This window comes from Bufo bufo, chromosome 7 (assembly GCF_905171765.1).
Source record: "Bufo bufo chromosome 7, aBufBuf1.1, whole genome shotgun sequence".
Taxonomy (NCBI): domain Eukaryota; kingdom Metazoa; phylum Chordata; class Amphibia; order Anura; family Bufonidae; genus Bufo; species Bufo bufo.
Window position 1 is genome coordinate 180,795,825 of NC_053395.1, and position 19,400 is coordinate 180,815,224.

Here is a 19,400-nt window from a genome sequence, read left to right on the forward strand (position 1 = left end):
GAGCTGAAGAGATTTTCACAAAAAAAAAATCCAAATTAAAGAGGACCCGTCACCTCTCCTCCATGTGATAATTCTGGAGCATCCGTTCTAATGACTATGTTGTGCCGTTCCTTTATTATTCCTGCTAGAAGTTATGAATGAAACACTAGCAGTTTGCAGTGAAGGTTCAGATGGGTGTCACCAGTTGGGGGTGTGACCCTGCACAGTCTGACACTATCCAATCAGTGCTGCCAGTGTCAGACAGTACAAGGACACGCCCCCAACTGGTGACAGCCAAAAGATGGACCAACATATAGCGACGCCACAGCGGCCAGGAGGACACACTTCATTCGTATTCGTCACGTTTTTTCAAACCAGAAAATGATTACTACAAATTTTTTGAGTCAAGTCACAGTCAAAGGGTGTAACGCCTCCACGTTTCGTGTTCGTATTAAACCCATAAATTACAGACTGCCCACCAATGACCCGAACGGATACTGTTATAGGGAATCGTGCCGTGTGTCATTAGACTCGGAGTCGGGTCAGGATTGAAGGGGTTTTCTGAGACTTTTATACTGATGACCTATGACCTGGACAGGTCATCAGTATCTGATCAGTGGGGGTCAGCTGTTTGACAAAGCACCGGCGCTCGCTGTAGCGACCAAAGGATAGGTCATCAGTATAAGGGCTCATGCACATGAACCATTTTTTTTGTGGTCCATATGCCAAACTATTCACTTCAATGGGTCCACAAAAAAATGCAAATGACAATGACTGCGTTTCCATATGTCGCAGAGCCATTCCGCAAATGTCCTATTATTGTCCGCATTACAGACAAGGATAGGACTGTTCTTTTAGGGGTCAGCTGTTCCGTTACGCAAAATACGGAATGCACACGGCTGCTATTTGCATTTTGTGGATCCGCAATTCGAGGACCACAAAACATCCAACGGTCGTGTGCATGAGCCCTAAAAGTCTTGGAAAACCCCTTCAACTGACATAATAATGACACAGAAATGAGACTATTAAACCTCATGCACAAGCAGATTTTCTTTCTGTCTCCGTTCCTTTTTTCTTTTTTTTTTGCGAACCTTATGCATTTTGCGAACCTTCATTTCAATGAGTCGCAAAAAAAACGGAAGTTACTCTGTGTGCATTCTGTATGTCCGCATGTCTCTTCTGAAAAAAAAAACAAAAAACAAACACGTCCTATTACCGTTCGCATTACGAACAAGGATAGGACTGTTCTATTAGGGGCTAGCTGTACACAGAGCTAATCTGTATTTTTTGCGGACCACAAAATACATCCGGTGGTTGTGCATGAGCCCTTACGGCCATTCGTGTGTAGCCGACAGCAGCTTTCCTCGGCAATGCAAAGGGGTGAGCAGCTGGAAAATCCTGGAAAAGTGAGCATTTTTTGCTCATGTAGGACCAGCAGGAATCATCACTGTACCTCCAGTACAATATGAGGGTGCCACGGCTTCACACTGGCGAGGATGGCACAGGACGGGAGCCGCTCGGGCAGTATGAACATAATACCCGGATTGTTCCACCTCTGCATGTATGAATCTGATTGTTCTGCAGAAAGATGTCCTACGAAGCGTGCGCTCAGCACAATCCGCCCGTTATTTACCATGAAAAATGCACCACATCCATAACAGATGCATTCAGCGCGATCACAAGTCAAAGTGACGGACGGACGGTCAGATTTTATTTCATGCCAAGCGAAAAAGATAAAAATATAAATAAATTACAAAATAAGGCTAGGTTTCCTAATGCAGTTTTGGAGGCCAAAACCAGGACTGAATTTAAAAAAAAAAAAAAAAAAAAAAAAAAGAAGTCCTATGTAGACTTTCTCTCCTTTTATGATCCATTCATGATTTTGGTTTCCAAAACTGCTTGAGGTAACCCGACCGCGCGGCCGTACCCTACATTCCTAGCCATTACCCTGTCAGGTCACACCCATGTGTAATCCCACAACATGGAGAGCAGTATTGGGACGCTCCTCAAGCGCTTCATTCAGTCCCATCGCCACAGGTGTATAAAATCCAGCCCCCAACCATGCAGTGGATAAAAGAATGGCTCGTTCTAAAGAGCCGATTGATTTCCAGCGCGGTCCTGTAATTGGATGCGTCCGTTCTATTCAGTTCCTGAAAATGGCTTCCCTCCTAGAGACGCCACCATCAGGTACCACAGGCGCTTGGGTACCACAGCAAGTCAGCCGCAAAGCGGAGACCTCGCGAAGTCACAGAGCGGGGGCGACCGAGCGCCGACAAGTCCCCAACGCTCCGCTGACTCCATAAGCGCAGAGACCTAAACTTCAGCACAAAGTCTGTGCTGTGCCAGGAGCTTCGTGGCATGGGTTGCCCAGGCTGAACAGCGGCATGCCAGCCTTACATCACCATGCCCAGTGCCAAGTGTCGGATGGAGCGGTGTGAAGCGCGTCACCGCAGGATTCTGGAAACGTGTCCCGTGGAGTGACGACTCGCGCTTCTCTATCTGACCGTCTGAAGGACAAGTCTGGGTTTGGCCAATGTCGGGAGACCGTCACCCACCTGACTTTACGACCGGCACGAGGAGGGCTAACAATATGGGTCCGACCTGTAGGTGTTGGCCTAGGCCCCTTGGGGGTATTCCTATTACAAAAAGGAGGACAGGGGACAACTATTAGATTGGTGGGGGGTCCTACTGCTGGGACCAGGGGCCTTGTCGAGCGCCCCTTGAAATGGACGGAGGCGCACAGCGGCTCCATGCCGTCGCCGGAGATGGCCACACGGATTTTGAGATCTGGGGATAAACCGCATCAAATCCGCCAATAAATCCGCAGGTAACACATGGGGATCTTGGTGCGGAAATTCTGATTCCCAACCTGCGCCCCTGTGAGGGAAGAGGGACCCCCTCCAGCAGAGCCCCAGGGTCCATACAGCAATGGTGGTCTGCACCCTGGGGCCCCCCACCTGCCAGGAGACTACTACACAGGTGTCACTGCCCAGCATGCCGCCACCTCTCCTGTCACATCCACAGACCGCTCCCTGCCCTCCTCCCGCACACCCACCTGCTGTGCCCGCCACACCTACCGCTTCTTAGGGATGGAAGGAGCTACCGGGGCCTTGCACTGGTTGGGAGTCAGGGCTGCGGCCTGTAAGTGTCCGGAGATGATCCTCAGCCTGCGCTGCGAGCAAGCGGACACCGGGGATCCCTGGGCGGTCGCCATGCTTCCGTGTTGTACGAAGGAGGGGGGCCTAGGGGAGAGGTCACAGCGTGGGTACTGTGTGGCTTCCCATCAGACCGCGCGAAGGCCGTTACTAAGCAACCGCAGAACGCCGCCGTCTCCCGCTCCTCGCTTCCTGGTTCACCTGCTAGGAGGGGGCGGGGCGACGCGTCACGTGATCTATAGCCGGGCGTTCCCCGTTTTGACACTAAGGGTGTGGGGGAAACGGTCCATGATAACGGATGTAGCGGCGCAGTGAGAACGGTCTCCGGGGTAGGAGGCGGAGAATCTCCTGACATCGAACAGCCGTGCGTTTTTTTTTTTTCCTGAGGACGTACTTGTTTTTTGTGGGTTAGGGCTCATGCTCACGAAGGTATTTTTCTTCCGTTTCCATTCCGTTTTTTTTTTGTTTTTTTTACAAGTCCGTATGCACAACCGTTCATTTCAATGGGGCTGGGGAAAAAAACGGAAATGACTCCGCGTTCATATTTCCACAAAAAAATATAACGTCTTATTCTTGTCCGTTTTTCAGACAAGGACAGGCACTGTTACAATGGACCCGGCAAAAAACATATGCAACACGGAAGTCACACGGATGTAATCCCGTTTTCTTTTTTGCTGATCTGTATTTTATGGACCGTAAATGACATACGGTCGCGTGCATGAGCCCTAAGGCTCTATATTTCGGGCGCACTGTCTTGCCCTATAGATATATATTTTTTTAATTAGCTTTTATTAACTCTTTCATGAAGGGATGGAAGAAAAGCAGCAACCCTCCTTGTTACTTTGCTGCGTTCAGAGTGTGACATGAACCTGTTACCTTTAGGCCTCATGCACACGACCGTTATTTGCTTCCGCGTCTGTTCTGCTGATTTTAGCATTTCAGATGCGGACCCATTCATTTCTATGGAGCCGTTGAAAATGCGGATAGTGCACGGTTTGCCATTCGCGTCCGTGATCCGTGGTTCCAGTCCGTCAAAAAAATATAACCTGTCCTATTCTTGTCCGCGGAAAACGGTTCGCAGACCCATTCAAGTCAATGGGACCGCTAAAAAACATGGAGGCACCCAAGATTGTCATCCGCGTCCACGTCCGTTTTATTCCTATCGTTTGCATGGCAAACCTGTCTGACTTTTTTTTACCTTCCTTTATGTCTGGTGAGCCTCCAAAAATAAAGGAAGACACACAGAAACAAAAACGGATCACGGAACAACAGAACCCCATTTTTACGGAACACCACAACGGTCGTGTGCATGAGGCCTTATTCTGTCAGTACGATTACTGCGATACCGAATATGTCGTTTTTTATCTTTCTTTAGGTTCTGCAAAAAAAAAAATTAACAAAATTGTTTTATTGGTCACTATTAGGCCCCTTTCACACGGGCGAGTATTCCGCGCGGATGCGATGCGTGAGTTGAACGCATTGCACCAGCACATTCATTTCCATGGGGCTGTGCACACGAGCGGTGATTTTCACACATCACTTGTGCGTTGCGTGAAAATTGCAGCATGCTCTATATTCTGCATTTTTCACGCAACGCAGGCCCCATAGAAGTGAATGGGGTTGCGTGAAAATCGCTAGCATCCGCAAGCAAGTGCGGATGCGATGCGATTTTCACGCACGGTTGCTAGGAGACGATCGGGATGGGGACCCGATCATTATTACTTTCCCTTATAACATGGTTATAAGGGAAAATAATAGCATTCTGAATACAGAATGCATAGTACAATAGGGCTGGAGGGGTTAAAAAAAAATGAAAAAAAATTAAACTCACCTTAGTCCACTTGATCGCGCAGCCCGGCTTCTCTTCTGTCTTCTTCTTTGCTGTGTGCAGGAAAAGGACCTGTGGTGACGTCACTCCGGTCATCACATGGTCCATCACATGATCTTTTACCATGGTGATGAATCATGTGATGACTGGAGTGACGTCACCACAGGTCCTTTTCCTGCACACAGCAAAGAAGAAGACAGAAGAGAAGCCGGGCTGCGCGATCAAGTGGACTAAGGTGAGTTTAATTTTTTTTCATTTTTTTTTATCCCCTCCAGCCCTATTGTACTATGCATTCTGTATTCAGAATGCTATTATTTTCCCTGGTGTCTGCACAGACGGATCCGCTCCTATAATGCAGACGGATCCGTCTGCATTATATTTCACAAAAAAATCTAAGTGTGAAAGTTAGTCAGACGGATCCGTCCAGACTTTGCATTGAAAGTCAATGGGGGACGGATCCGTTTGAAAATTGCACCATATTGTGTCAACTTCAAACAGATCCGTCCCCATTGACTTACATTGTAAGTCTGGAAGGATCCGTTTGCCTCCGCACGGCCAGGCGGACACCCGAACGCTGCAAGCTGCGTTCGGGTGTCCGCCTGCTGAGCGGAATGGAGGCCAAGCGGAGCCAGACTGAGGCATTCTGAGCGGATCCGCATCCACTCAGAATGCATTGGGGCTGAACGGATGCGTTCGGGGCCGCTTGTGAGCCCCTTCAAATGGAGCTCACAAGCGGAACCCCGAACGCAAGTGTGAAACCGTGCGTGAAAATCGCACCGCATCCGCACTTGCTTGCGGATGCTTGCAATTTTCACACAACCCCATTCATTTCTATGGGGCCTGCGTTACGTGGAAAACGCACAAAGAGGAGCATGCTGCGATTTTCACGCAACCCACAAGTGATGCGTGAAAATCACCTCTCGTGTGCACAGCCCCATAGAAATGAATGGGTCTGGATTCAGTGTGGGTGCAATGCGTTCACCTCCTGCATCGCACCCGCGCGGAATACTCGCCCGTGTGAACTCAGCCTAAGGGCTTATTCAGACGACCGTATGCTGTCTGCAAAAATACTGAATGCTATCCGTTTTTTTGCGGATCCGCAAAAAAACGGATCTGCAAAAAAACGGATAGCATTCAGTATTTTTGCGGACCCATAGACTTCAATGGGGCCATGTCCTGATTTTCACGGACAAGTATAGGACATGTTTCATTTTTTTTGCGGAACTGTGGAATAGAAAAGGGCCCCATAGAAGTGAATGGATCAGCATCTAATCCGCAAAAAAACGGATCCACATTTTTGCGGATAGCATACGGCCGTCTGAATGAGCCCTAAGTGTTGCTTATAGAAGCCATAAGAAAACATAAAACGATGCAAAGCGGGGGCAGCGGCTTGTGTCTTGCAGGGAGCCCAGGACCACACGCCATCCAACCCAATCCACCGGGCATAAGACGCAGTTCTAGGAACTGTGTGCTGCCATTGACTGCAACTTAAAACATCCATGATCTGATCCATCAGAAACAGAAGAAATGCCTCTTTTGAAGAAAATAGGGGTAATTCACTAATAGTTTTAAGACTCTTTGTCACATGGCCCCTATTTTGCAAATTTTTTATATTCGTTGCACGGGCGTTTTTATGCCATATTCGATACATAGGAGTGTCCTAATTTTATGCCAGAAAAAAGGTGTAAAAGTTGCCGACAAAAACGCGCAGATTTTCCAGCAGGCGCACGGACTACCAAAGATGCGCCTAATTTATGCTGAGGCTTGCGTCCCCCCTCATAAATTATGCACATCTTCCGGCAGCAACGCCAGCGTAAAATGTACAATCTAAGGGTCCATTCACACGTCCGTAATTTGGGTCCGCATTCGTTCCGCAATTTGCGGACCCATTCACTTTCAGTGGGGCTGGAACGGATGCAAATCCGCATTTTCGGGATCCGCATCCATTTTTTCGGGATCCACAATTCCGCTCCTGAAAAAAATAGAACGCGTCCTATTCTTGTCCGCAATTGCGGACCAGAAAAGGCATTTTCTATTATAGTGTCGGCAATCTGCGGTCTGCAAATTGCGTATCGCACATTGCAGGTGTCCGTGTTTTGCGTGTCCGTGTGTGAATGGACCCTAAGGGGCAGGGGAGTCCGGCAGGCTATTCCGGCGAGTGAAGGCCTGTCGGATCCGTCCTGCCGCTAGTTCACGTGTGCCCCCGGACTGCCGCTCTGTCCCCATTGACTATAATGGGGGCGGAGTACCGGCAGCGCATGGCGGGAGGCAGCCGGACTAAAACTACGACATGCGTTACTTTTAGTCCGGCTGCCTCCCTAAAGCTGGGCAACCCCTTTAAGATCAGGCACCAGTAGTCTCTGCTGTTTGTTGTGATCCTCACACTCCTAGTTACGGTATTTCTATATACAGCACCTGCCAACAGGTGTCACCTTCTCCTTGCAGGAAAGATTCCCGTGGCTCGTTCCAGTCCAGGAACTGGATGAGGAGCTTTTTCAATGAACATCACAAGAAATCAGTTCTCTCTTAACCCCTTAATGACTGCTAATATGCCCTTTTTACAGCTTTATTTTCATCTTTCTCCAGAGCTCTTGCCTGCATACCATACAGTGGTGTTGTCCATGCTTCCAGTCCCCAGATTTTATGAAAGTTGTAGGTTTTAAGAGCTGTAAAGGAAGTTCTTTTCTCCAGTGGTCACCGCGATCACTTGATCAACCAGAAAGCAGTCCTATGTCATCGTCACTGAGGTGGCAAAAAACATTAAAATAATTATGGCTCCCAAAGATTTATTCTGACCTTTAGGGCTCATGCACAGGAACGTGTGCGGCCCGTGCCCATATTGGTGCCCGCAAACAGTGGGTCCAAAATATACGAGCATCGGCTATGTGCACTCCATAGCACGGATGCGGACCCATTGACTTGAATGGGTTCGCGAGGTCCTGAGAGGAGGCACGGATTGGAAGCGCTACGGAGCGCTCCTGTGAGATTTCGGTCCGTGAGAGATGGTCCGTTTTTTTGCAGTGCGGATTGAATACTTGCGATCCACAGCACAGGCACGTGGGCACACCTGTTCATGTGCATCAGCCCTTATGGAGGAAATTATGGTTTATAAAAAATTATTTAAAAAAAGGTGGAAAAAAAAATAGAAGCAAAAAAAAAAAACAACAAGTGACATCCATATCCAAAGCACAAACCAATGCCCCTTACTAGGGGATGTTTATAAAAAACAAGTAATATTGCATATTTTCTGAGCATCCGGATATTTTTTTTTGGGATCTACTACGATCAGCTTTAAACTTGCACCATTACTTTGGACCTTTTATAAAAGGGTACAGTATCGATCAGTGAGGGTCCGACTCCCGGCACTCCCACAGATCAGCTGTTCGAAAGGATCGAGCAGTACAACATACCAAGCACAGTGTTTGTTACGGACACTGGTTGTGGAACCACTGGGCAGGTTTTACTTTGCGCTATTCCTGAAGATGTTGTCCTGGTAGTCCCTTGGTTTTCACTCTTTAACCCCTATTCCGGGATCTCGACTTCTCTACAGGGGAGCCACCGGATCGCTATCTCTTAGAATAGTCCTGGTATAGTTGGTAGCTGACCCATGGGGGTCAGAGACACTTGTGCAAGGGTGGCACCAAGAGATCAGACAATACACATGTAACCAGGCGGAGATCAGGGAGGCACAGTACATGTGAATCGGAGAAACAGGGCCGGCGCACTGTGTCAAAATCCAGGAAAGGGGCAGACGAACAGGCTTGGGTAACAGGTCAGGTCAGATAGCAGAAAGACAGACTAGGGAGTCAGGCAGAACACAGTCCACAGACAGACAATTTTGATTTGGATTATAGCTCCTTCACATGATCCAGCAGACTAGAAAGACCAGACAGAACCTGTTTCTCAGGCCACACAGAATATATATCAGGGCTGGTTAGCCTATTAGTCAAGCAGGTACACATATTCTGTTGATCTGTTATTGGTGACCTATTCTATTGCTAAGCAATAGCTGGATAATGCTGCATGCCCACCGAACAATGTAGACTATAATGGGATCCGGCGGGAACCAACCGCTTACCAGGATAAATGCTGGGATTCAGCCAGACAAAAATCTCTGCGCGCAACAGTTATTGTCCAGCCGAATCTGGGGATTTATGCTGTGGAGAGGCCCGATCCCCGCCGGTTCCCATTATAGTCAATGGGCACAGGCGGTGAATGACCATATCCAGCTAGGCCAGATCCAAAGAACTCCAACAGCCTGTTCCTCTGCCCGAACAGCCTACCTGGTTGCTAAGTCCCGGAGACTTACCTATTGAGACATAATGAGACAGATTCAGAGTTTTCATTTTAAAATATTTATACTTATTAATAGATCCAAAAGTTATGTTCTGATTATTTTAGAACCTCTAAGTATTTTAAGTTGTGTTGTTTTTATTTCTTTTTATGGCGGCCATCTTAGCTAAAAGAAGTCTTTTAAAAGAAAGAAGTCTCTTCTGCACCAAGTTTCCATGTTAAATGGGGAAAAGCATCCTGTAAGCTAAAAAAAAGGAACGTATACACAATTCATAATCCTTATGTGGACCTCCCAACTCTCATGATGCCAGATGTCAGGCGAGTGAGGGAAGGGGCAATAAATCTGCAATGCTGCTTGTTTCACAAATTTCCTGGGTATTTGTATTTTGTATATAAATATACATTGAAAAATGGTTAAAAGCATAAAAAGGTTATATTTTTTTAATTGTGTGACACATGTTGCCGGGTAGCCCTAGCCTAAAGATGACCTACAGGAGCGAAGGAAAATGGCTGGGTTGTTATGGAGATCAGGAGCAAAACTGTGTATGTGTAGACTAAGGGCCTGCGAGCTTCTATTAGCTGATAAGGGACATGTGACCGTGTGTATGGCAGTTGGGATATAAAGAGAAAGACTCGCAGGCTTGTATTGACTAATGCAGGTCATTTTCTGGGAATATCTCGGGAATGGTATGTCCTAGAGAGCTGAGACCCAGTCTAAAACCTTCCTGGACACCTGATGTACCTGTGTGCCAAATTTAGTGAAGATCAGTCCAGTCGTTTGGTCGCGCATAAAGAACAGGCAGACGTCGGGACAGACAGAAACTCATTGTGTACCGGCATGTTACCTCCACAGTTTTCTTTCCCAGATAGTAAGTGATATGTGTACCAAGTTTAGAAGAAATTGATCAATGAGTTTTTGAGTTACAGAGCAATATGTGTGTAGCAAAAACAGTTGGAGCATACAAACTCCATGCAGCTGCTGTGTAGGGGCGTATGACCCCCACAAGATTTCTTTCCAGGTAGCAAGGGATGTGTATACTAAGTTTCGCTGAAATCGATGGTTGCTTTTTTGAGTGATCGCGGAACATACATACATACACATATACTGTGCTGCCCATAATTATTCATACCTCTGGCAAATTTTGACTAAGTTACTTTTATTCAACTAGCAAGTAATTTTTTTTACGGGAAATGACATAGGTGTCTCCCAACAGACAAGAGGCATTATTGTGGAAAAAAACATTTCTCAGCTTTTATTTACATTTGAGCAAAAAGTGTCCAATCCAAAATTATTCATTCCCTTCTCAATAATCAATAGAAAAACCTTTATTGGCTATTACAGCAATCAAACGCTTCCTATAATTGCAGACCAGCTTTTTGCATGTCTCCACAGGTATTTTTGTCCATTCATCTTTAGCAATGAGCTCCAAATCTTTCAGGTTCTTCTTGCCATCACCCTCATCTTTAGCTCCCTCCACAGATTCTCAATTGGATTCAAGTCTGGACTCTGGCTGGGCCACTCCAAAACGTTAATGTTCCTGTCTGCTAACCATTTCTTCACCACTTTTGCTATGTGTTTTGGGTCATTGTCATGCTGAAATGTCCACTGGTGCCCAAGGCCAAGTTTCTCTGCAGACTGCCTGATGTTGTCGTTGAGAATCCTCATGTATTGCTCTTTTTTCATGGTGCCATTTACTGTGATTAGGTTCCCTGGTCCATTGAAAAACACCCCCAAAGCATTAGGTTCCCACCACCATGTTTGACAGTGGGGATGGTGTTCTTTGGGTTGAAGGCGTCTCCTTTTTTTACGCCAAATGAAGGAAACATCATTGTGACCAAAAAATTAAAAATTTTTTTCATCTGACCATAACACAGAAGACCAGAAGTCTTCTTCTTTGTCCAGATGAGCTTTTGCAAAGGCCAAGCGAGCTTTTGTGGGCCTTATCTGGAGAAGTGGCGTCCTCCTTGGTCTGCATCCATGGAACCCAGCAGTGTCCGTTGGATTGTCTGCCTTGAGACATTGCCACCAGCAGAGCCCAGATTCACCAGGATGGCCTTGGTGGTGATCCTTGGATTCTTTTTCACCTCTCTAACTATCCTCCTGGCCAGCACAGGTGTCACTTTTGGCTTTCGACCACGTCCTCTGAGATTTTCCACAGTGCGGAACATCTTGTATTTTTTGCTCAAATGTAAATAAAAGCTGAGAAATGCTTTTTTTCCCCACAATAATGCCTTTTGTACATCGTCCTATTATCTTTTGGGAGACACCTATGTCATTTCCCATCAAAAAATTACTTGCTGGTTGAATAAAAGTAACTTTAAGTCAAAATTTGCCAGGGGTATGAATAATTATGGGCAGCACTGTGTATGTGTGTGTGTATATATATATATATATATATATATATATATATATATATATATATATATATATGATATTTACTCTTGAATATCGCTCGGAGCAATGCTTTGTACGTGCAATTTAGTATTTAGAACGAAATGCGCGCACATGAAAATGAGACATTTCATAAAGAAATGCTTTTCAAATGCTCCCAGCTGGGTGGTGGCCAATGGCTGCTCCCTTGCCAAAGTTCCAGAGAAAATATGATTTCTTTTTCATGTACATGTCAATCATCATTATACAAAGAACTCTGTAAAATAAACCAATTATTTTAATAGTGTAGAGTTATCCCTGGGAAGGGCTGAGAAAACGCTGGGCATCAGTCAAAGGCAATGCATGCCAGGAATGTGGTGACAGCTTAAAGGGAATCTGTCATCAGTTCTGTGCTGCTAGGTTCTACAGTTCCAGAGCAGTCCAGATATTCATGAGCTCCTGGTTTCCCCACCCCCTGACACAGATTTTCCCACTGAATTAGCAGCAAGGGGGCGGAGAAAGCCAGGAGCTAATGAATATTCATATATTAGCAAAATGCCTGGGTTAATAAAAGAAAGTTACCTATCATTTTGCCAAGGGGATCTGTCACTACTTTATGTTGCCCTTAGGTAGGATGTCATAAAACTGGTGACAGATTCCCTTCAACCCATTGACGACTGCTGCCGTACATGTACGGCGGAAGTAGTCATTTTAAATATGGCACGCTGAACGCACGGAGCATCATAGCCGCCGGGTTTCTGCTGTTTCATACAACAGACATCGGGGCTAATGTCTGTGATCGGCGAAAACGCTGATTGCATACCTTTAGCCTCTCTGATGCCGCGGTCAAATGTGACCACGACATCTGAGTGGCCCACTCCTTTAACAGCTTCCCCTCACTGAGATCGGGGAAGGTATTGCCTGGTAATGATAGGCCAGAGCCTGCTGGAGGCTCTGATGCCTATCACAGCTATATTCCGATACAAGCCTGTAGATGGCAGCACTGCATTGGAATATATTGAATTCCATATTGAGTAATGGGTCAATTTCCATTACTAAATAGAAATACTAATGATTGCTTGTTATTGTCACCTAGGGCGCCTCTACATAACTTCAGTGGATCCAGCGCAGGACCTTATTAAGACCAGCATCTAAAATTCTGGTCTTAATAAATGTGCCCCAAGGTTTTTAAAAATATTAAATTCCCCAGTCGTCTCCATGACAGCACAAACTGAGATTGCCTTCCTCTGATAGGACAGGAAAAAGCACACAGAGAGGTTAAAAACCCCACCCCCACCCCTCATCGCCAGTGTTTTTTCCTGTCCTGTCAAGGAAGGAATGCCAGAGAGGTGCTGGGAGCCCTTCTGGGTTTCCTAGTGTTTTACTTTCGATTTTTACTCATGGTGATCCTGGCGAAGTTCCCTCTGCGGCGGCCCAGGCGGGCTTGAAGCAGTGAGGTAGGGCGGCTGGAGCGACGCTGTGACGCGCTTCCCTCCAGTCGCCAGGTGATGACGTCAGACGCCGGGAGGCGTGGCTAGCCTCGGGACATCACGGAGGCCGCGGCCGGCGCCAAATTCAAAAAGGTAAAGCCGATTTAGCCGCTCTGAGGTCTCCACGGTCACCCTACCTGCTGACAGCAACGCAAGTGGACGGGAGCTGAGAAGATGAGCGCCCCTACCACCCCTGGCTCGGGTCCTGAGCCCCCTACCACTCTGGGCGGTGTGAGTAGCCTGCTGGCACCCTTTCTTATTGCTCATTTTTCCCTGCAGTGGTTGACCCTTTCCTCCCTTGGTGTTGCAGGGAGAAAAGGAGTCTTCCTCCTCCGTTAAATCCAGACCCAGGAAGTGCGGCGTCTGTTCTAAGCGCCTTCCTTCCTCAGGGTCCAAGTTACTATGTAAGGACTGCACCTCTACCGTGGTGAGGGCAGAGTCCTCTAGCTTCATGGAGGAGATCAAGACTTTGGTCAGAACGGAGGTCCAATCAGCGTTGGCCGCTAGGGACCCCCCTGCCTCCCCTATACCCCAGCCCGGTCAGGGCCGCAGACCACCCTCTTCCAGAGGCCTGGACTACTCCGGGAGTGATCTGGACTCGGCCGACTCTGTTTTGTCAGATGCGGGGACTTCGGCTAGATCTCAGGAATTGGAGGAAAGTAGTGAGTACAGGAGATTCCTCTTTAACCCAGAGGATATAGAAGAATTGATCCGAACCATCAGGGCTACTATTAAGATGGAGGTCCCTAAGAGGTCCAAGTCAGTCCAGGAGGAGATTTTCGGGGGTTTAGGGGAGAGGCACAAATCGGTGTTCCCGGTCCCGGACAATATTCAGAAGATGATACGGGCAGAATGGGAGAAGCCAGAGAAGGGTTCCCTTATCCCACGGAGCCTCAAAAGGCGATACCCCTTCGACGAAGCGGACTGTGCCGACTGGGAGGCCATTCCCAAGGTAGATGCTCCCGTTGCTAAGGTAGCTAAACGAATGGTCCTTCCGTTTGAGGACGCAGCGCAGCTCAAGGACCCTCTAGATAGGAAAGCCGAGAGTCTGCTCAAGAGAACCTGGGAAGCTACAGCAGCTCTCCTAAAACCAGGGGTAGCAGCGACATGTGTGGCTCGTACACTCGCAGTGTGGCTTGAACAACTAGAGCACCATATAGCGAATAAGGCCCCTCGGGAGGAGATCTTGGATAATATTCCTCTCCTGAAGAAGGCTACTTTCTTCCTTGCCGATGCCGCTGCAGAATCGGTTAGGCTTTCTGCCCGCACGGCGGTTCTGTCCAATACCACCAGACGGGTACTATGGCTTAAAGCCTGGTTGGGCGACACCGTATCGAAAAACAGGCTGATATCTCTACCCTTTCACGGTCAGTGCGTGTTCGGGTCCGACCTGGACAAGATCCTTGAGAATGCCACGGACCGTAAGAAGGGCTTTCCAGAGGACAAATCCAAGTCCAGGAGACAGTTTTTCGGAGGCCCCAGCAGGATCCCAGGGCCGATAGGAGGAGCCGCGAGGGTCGCGGATTTACGAGACGTGGCAGAGGAAAAGTTTTTTTTCCTTAATCCCAACAGGGGAGATCCCTCTCCCTCTTCATCAAAACAATGACATCATCCCGGTCGGAGGAAGGCTCAGCTCCTTTCTGGGGGTTTGGGAACAAACCATCACGGATCCGTATATATTAGGCATCGTAGAACATGGCTACACTATAGAACTGGATTCCCTTCCTCCGCAGAGGTTCGTCCTGACCAAGCTCACCAGGGGCCTCAAGTCTCCCTTATACGAGGGCGTAAGAAACTTATTACGCCTGGGGGCAGTAGAAAAGGTACCTGCCAGAGATTTGGGGAGGGGTCACTATTCCCCCTTATTCCTGGTCCGGAAATCGAATGGCAATTTTCGGACCATCATAAATTTAAAACCCCTGAACAAACGCATCACCTACCACAAGTTCAGGATGGAGACAGTCAAGTCAGCGGTGAAGCTCATCAAAAGAGGGTCTATGATGGCTACAATAGACCTCTCCGATGCATACTTCCATATCCCAATACAGGTCCGTTCCAGAAGATATATGAGGTTCACGGTAGTTTGCCACTATCAGTTCAAGTGCCTCCCGTTCGGCATATCATCGGCACCCCGCATATTCACCAAGGTGATGGCGGAGGTCGTGGCCTCCCTAAGCAAGGAGGGGATAATAATCGTCCCTTACCTAGACTACCTGCTAATAGTAGCAGAAACCTCAGATCTCCTTCACAGACACATCCAAGTGGTTCTCTTGCGCCTCCAGAACTTGGACTGGTTGATCAACCGGGAGAAGTCCGACATGTTCCCAGACCATCGGAAGGTATTCCTGGGTATTCTCTTGGATTCAGTTCTTCAAAAATCTTTTCTCCCTCCGCTAAAGGTACAGAAGCTGAGGTCAAGGGTCCTCCACTTTACCAAGCAGTCCCGTTGCTCAATAAGGCAGGGCATGGAAATGCTGGGCCATCTCACCTCCTGCATCCCCGCGGTAGCCTGGGCCCAATTCCATACGAGACATTTACAGAAGCTGGTTCTAAAACAATGGAACAGGTATCGATCATCCCTGGACCAGGGGTTGTCAGTGTCCCGGGAGGTAAAGGCTTCACTGGGCTGGTGGCTCAAGACCAAGAACCTGGAATCGGGAGTTCCATGGAGGCAGGAAAGTGTGTTTTCCCTCACGACGGACGCCAGCTCTTGGGGCTGGGGGGCCCTCTCGGCTTCGGAGACTTTTCAAGGGATTTGGTCCGAGGAACAGAGAAAGATGTCCTCCAACTACAGAGAATTCCGTGCGGTGTGGGAAGGCCTCAGGTCCATCCAAATACAGGCCAAAAATCGCCACGTCCTGGTCCATTCGGACAATTCCACAGCGGTGGCATTTATCTAGCACCAAGGAGGAACAAGACACGGTCATCTCCAGAGGCTCTCAGACCGAATCTTCCTTTGGGCAGAAAGGAATCTACAATCCCTTGCGGCAGTACATCTAAAGAGATCCCTGAATCTCTAGGCGGATTACCTCAGTCGGCAAAGTCTGGATCCAGGCAAGTGGTCTTTGTCCCAGACCGCTTTCCATCAGGTTCGGGACCGTTGGGGGAATCCCATCCTAGACCTGTTCGCATCAGCAAAGAATCGCAAGGTTCAGAATTTCTTCTCCCTCAATCGAAGAGACCCATGTGTGGCAATAGACGCTTTTACCCAGAGCTGGACGACGGGCCTAGTCTACGCCTTTCCCCCCGATACCAGTAATCCCAAGAGTGCTCCAAAAGTTTCAGTCCGAAAGGTGCAGACTGATTCTGGTGGTCCCATTCTGGCCCAGGAGAAGCTGGTTCAGGCTCCTCAGGTCCCTCAGCCCGGAAGATCCCATTCGTTTTCGGCCGGAGGAGGGTCTTCTAACCCAGGGTCCTGTACCGCACCCCAATACCAACCTCCTCAAGCTGTCTGCTTGGATTCTGAGCAATCCCTCTTGCTAGGGCTCTCTGAGAGAGTAGTTAAGACCCTCTTACTCAGTAGGAAGTCCAACACCTCCAAAGCGTACCTCAAGGTTTGGAAGAAGTTCGCCTCCTGGGGCGGAGTCAGGTTCAACCAGTCCACCCCTAATATCCAGTTTATCCTGGAATTCCTCCAGGATGGGCTGGATTTGGGTCTTGCTCCTAACACATTGCGAGTTCAGGTGTCTGCCTTGGGGGCCCTCTATAATACCAGCCTTTATGAGGTCCCCTGGGTAGCAAGATTCCTGAAAGCGGCAGATCGACTAAAACCCCGAGTCAGGAATATGGTCGCACCATGGAACCTCAACACTGTCCTTTCAGGGCTGTCAGATGTTCCGTTTGAGCCTCTGCTCTCCCTATCTATTAAGTGGCTCACTCTGAAAACCATCTTCCTAGTGGCCATATCCTTCGCAAGGAGGGTTTGCGAGCTCCAGGCCCTGTCCATACAGGAACCCTTCCTCAAGGTGCTAGACGACAAGCTCATTTTCAAATTAGACCCCTGTTTTCTCCCCAAGGTGGTCTCCTCCTTTCATAGGTCGCAAGATATAGTTATCCCGTCTTTTTTTCCTAACCCTAAAGACAAGCAGGAATCTAGATTCCACAATTTAGATGTTAGGTGTTCAGTTCTTCATTATCTGCACGCCACAGAGGAATGGCGTATCGATAAAAATTTATTTATCCAATTTGCAGGTCCAAATAAGGGTAAGAAGGCAGCTAAGAGCTCTATATCCCGCTGGATTAGATGCACCATTTCCGAGGCCTATAAAGCCTCTGGCAAGGAGGCTCCTACATCCCTTAGAGCCCACTCAGTTAGATCGGTCTCCACTTCTTGGGCTGAAAGAGCCTCTGCTTCGTTGGAACAGATCTGCAGGGCAGCTACCTGGAAGAGGGCCCACACCTTCACCAAGCATTATAGGGTGGATGTGTTTGCTGACGAGGACTTGGCCTTTGGACGTAAAGTCCTAGGTGCTGTAGTCCCCCCCTAAGTTACTTTTGTTAGTTCTCAGTTTGTGCTGTCATGGAGACGACTGGGGAAATGAGTATTACACTCACCGGTAATCCGGTTTCCTGGAAGTCTCCATGACAGCACAACTTTATCCCGCCCTTGTTTTTTTCTTTGTCAATAGACTATTTGGCTAGTTTTACGTTCTACCCCTTGTCCTAGTCCTGTTATAATACACTGGCGATGAGGGGTGGGGGTGGGGTTTTTAACCTCTCTGTGTGCTTTTTCCTGTCCTATCAGAGGAAGGCAATCTCCGTTTGTGCTGTCATGGAGACTTCCAGGAAACCGGATTACCGGTGAGTGTAATACTCATTTCTAATCATCTCCCTTTTCCTAAATTTAAAATAAAAATAACCAATAAGAAAAATAAACATCATAGGCATTGGCACATCAAAAAACGCCTGTACTATATAAATATCCCATATGGCAAACAGCGTAACAGAAAAAAGATTAGCTGTTTTTGCAAACAATTTAATAAAAAGTGTTCAAAAAGTCACACACACTCAAAATGGTATCAGTAAAAACTACAGATCGCCCCACAAAAAAAATAAGCCCTCACACAGCTCCATATACAAAACTGAATACCACAGGAGCATTAACCCCTTCCCAACCTTCGCCGTATGTGTACAGCACAGCAGGAAGTGACTTCCTGACTTTTGCTGTACATGTACAACATGCTGATCAAGCGGGCACAGGAGCTGTGCTTGCCTGATCAGCGGCAGGGGCCTAGCTGTATCAGCCGGCATCGCTGAAAACGCAGATGCTGGTGGATTAACCACTTACGACTCTTTCAGACGAGCATGTCCTTTGCAGACATCACACTCTGCGTGCGAGCTTTAAAAATGATTATAATGATGTGTGCTCCTGTGAAACGAGCAGTGTCCATAATGGGAAATCGCGCTCACACATGGAGCGTGATTTCCGCACAGGACATGCTCATCTGAAAGAGGACTTCTATGCCGTGGTCAATGCTGACCGCCGCATGTAAGAAGTTTACAGAGGGAGGTGCATCCTTCTCTCACCCCATCGGCTCCCGTGGGTGCTATGGTAGCCCAAGGCCTTACAAAGGCCTTGGGGCCGGGCAGCTATGGAAGCCTATGAGGCCCAGGCTGGGTCTAATAGATGTGCTGTAAAAAAATAGATGCCGCATCCATAACAATCAACTCTTCAAAAAATATCAGCTAAATACCGTAAAAATTACTCAACAAAAAGCATAACATCAAGCAATCAAAAAGTCGTCTGTACCCCAAAATGGTACCAATGGAAACAGGACCTCATCCCACAAAAAAAAAAAACAAGCCCTCACACAAGACCCAAGACCATCGCCAGAAAAATAAAAAAAATGTGGCTCTCAGAAAATAGTAACACAAAAAATGATTTATTTTCCTTTCAAAAATGCTTCTATTGCGTAATACTGAACAAAAATAAAAAATTAACTACATAACTACCTTCTATATAAACATATCACGTGATGTACCCCTTCAGGTGAAAGCTGTAATTTTTTTTTATAAAAGCTATGTCAGAAGAGCCATTTTATGGTTACCTCACCCCCAAAAATCATAATATCAAGCACTCAAAAAATCTTATGTACCCAAAAATGATATTAATGAGAACGTCACTTCCTCTTGCAAAAAAAAAAAAAACCCTCACACAAGACCATAGCCAGGAAAAAATATATATGACTCTCGGAAAATGGCGACACAAAAACACGATTTGTTTTTAAAAAAAATGCTTTGCATACACGTTAAAATGTAAGAAAAATTATATAAAATTGGTATCT

At 47.4% G+C, this 19,400-nt stretch overlaps 1 protein-coding gene across 2 annotated transcripts in view; it reads right to left on the reverse strand.

Annotated features, from left to right (window-relative positions):
* Positions 1-19,400, reverse strand: part of AGPS (alkylglycerone phosphate synthase) — a 244,162-nt gene that overhangs the window by 192,488 nt on the left and 32,274 nt on the right. Inside the window, exon 1 of one of the 2 annotated variants that reach the window (XM_040440071.1) lies at positions 3,057-3,342. The exons of the other annotated variant lie outside the window; for it this stretch is intronic. Within the exon in view, the coding sequence (XP_040296005.1) occupies positions 3,057-3,193 (137 nt within the window). The 5' untranslated portion in view covers positions 3,194-3,342. Of the gene's footprint in view, positions 1-3,056; positions 3,343-19,400 lie in introns of those variants that run through there. 2 annotated transcript variants of the gene reach the window in all.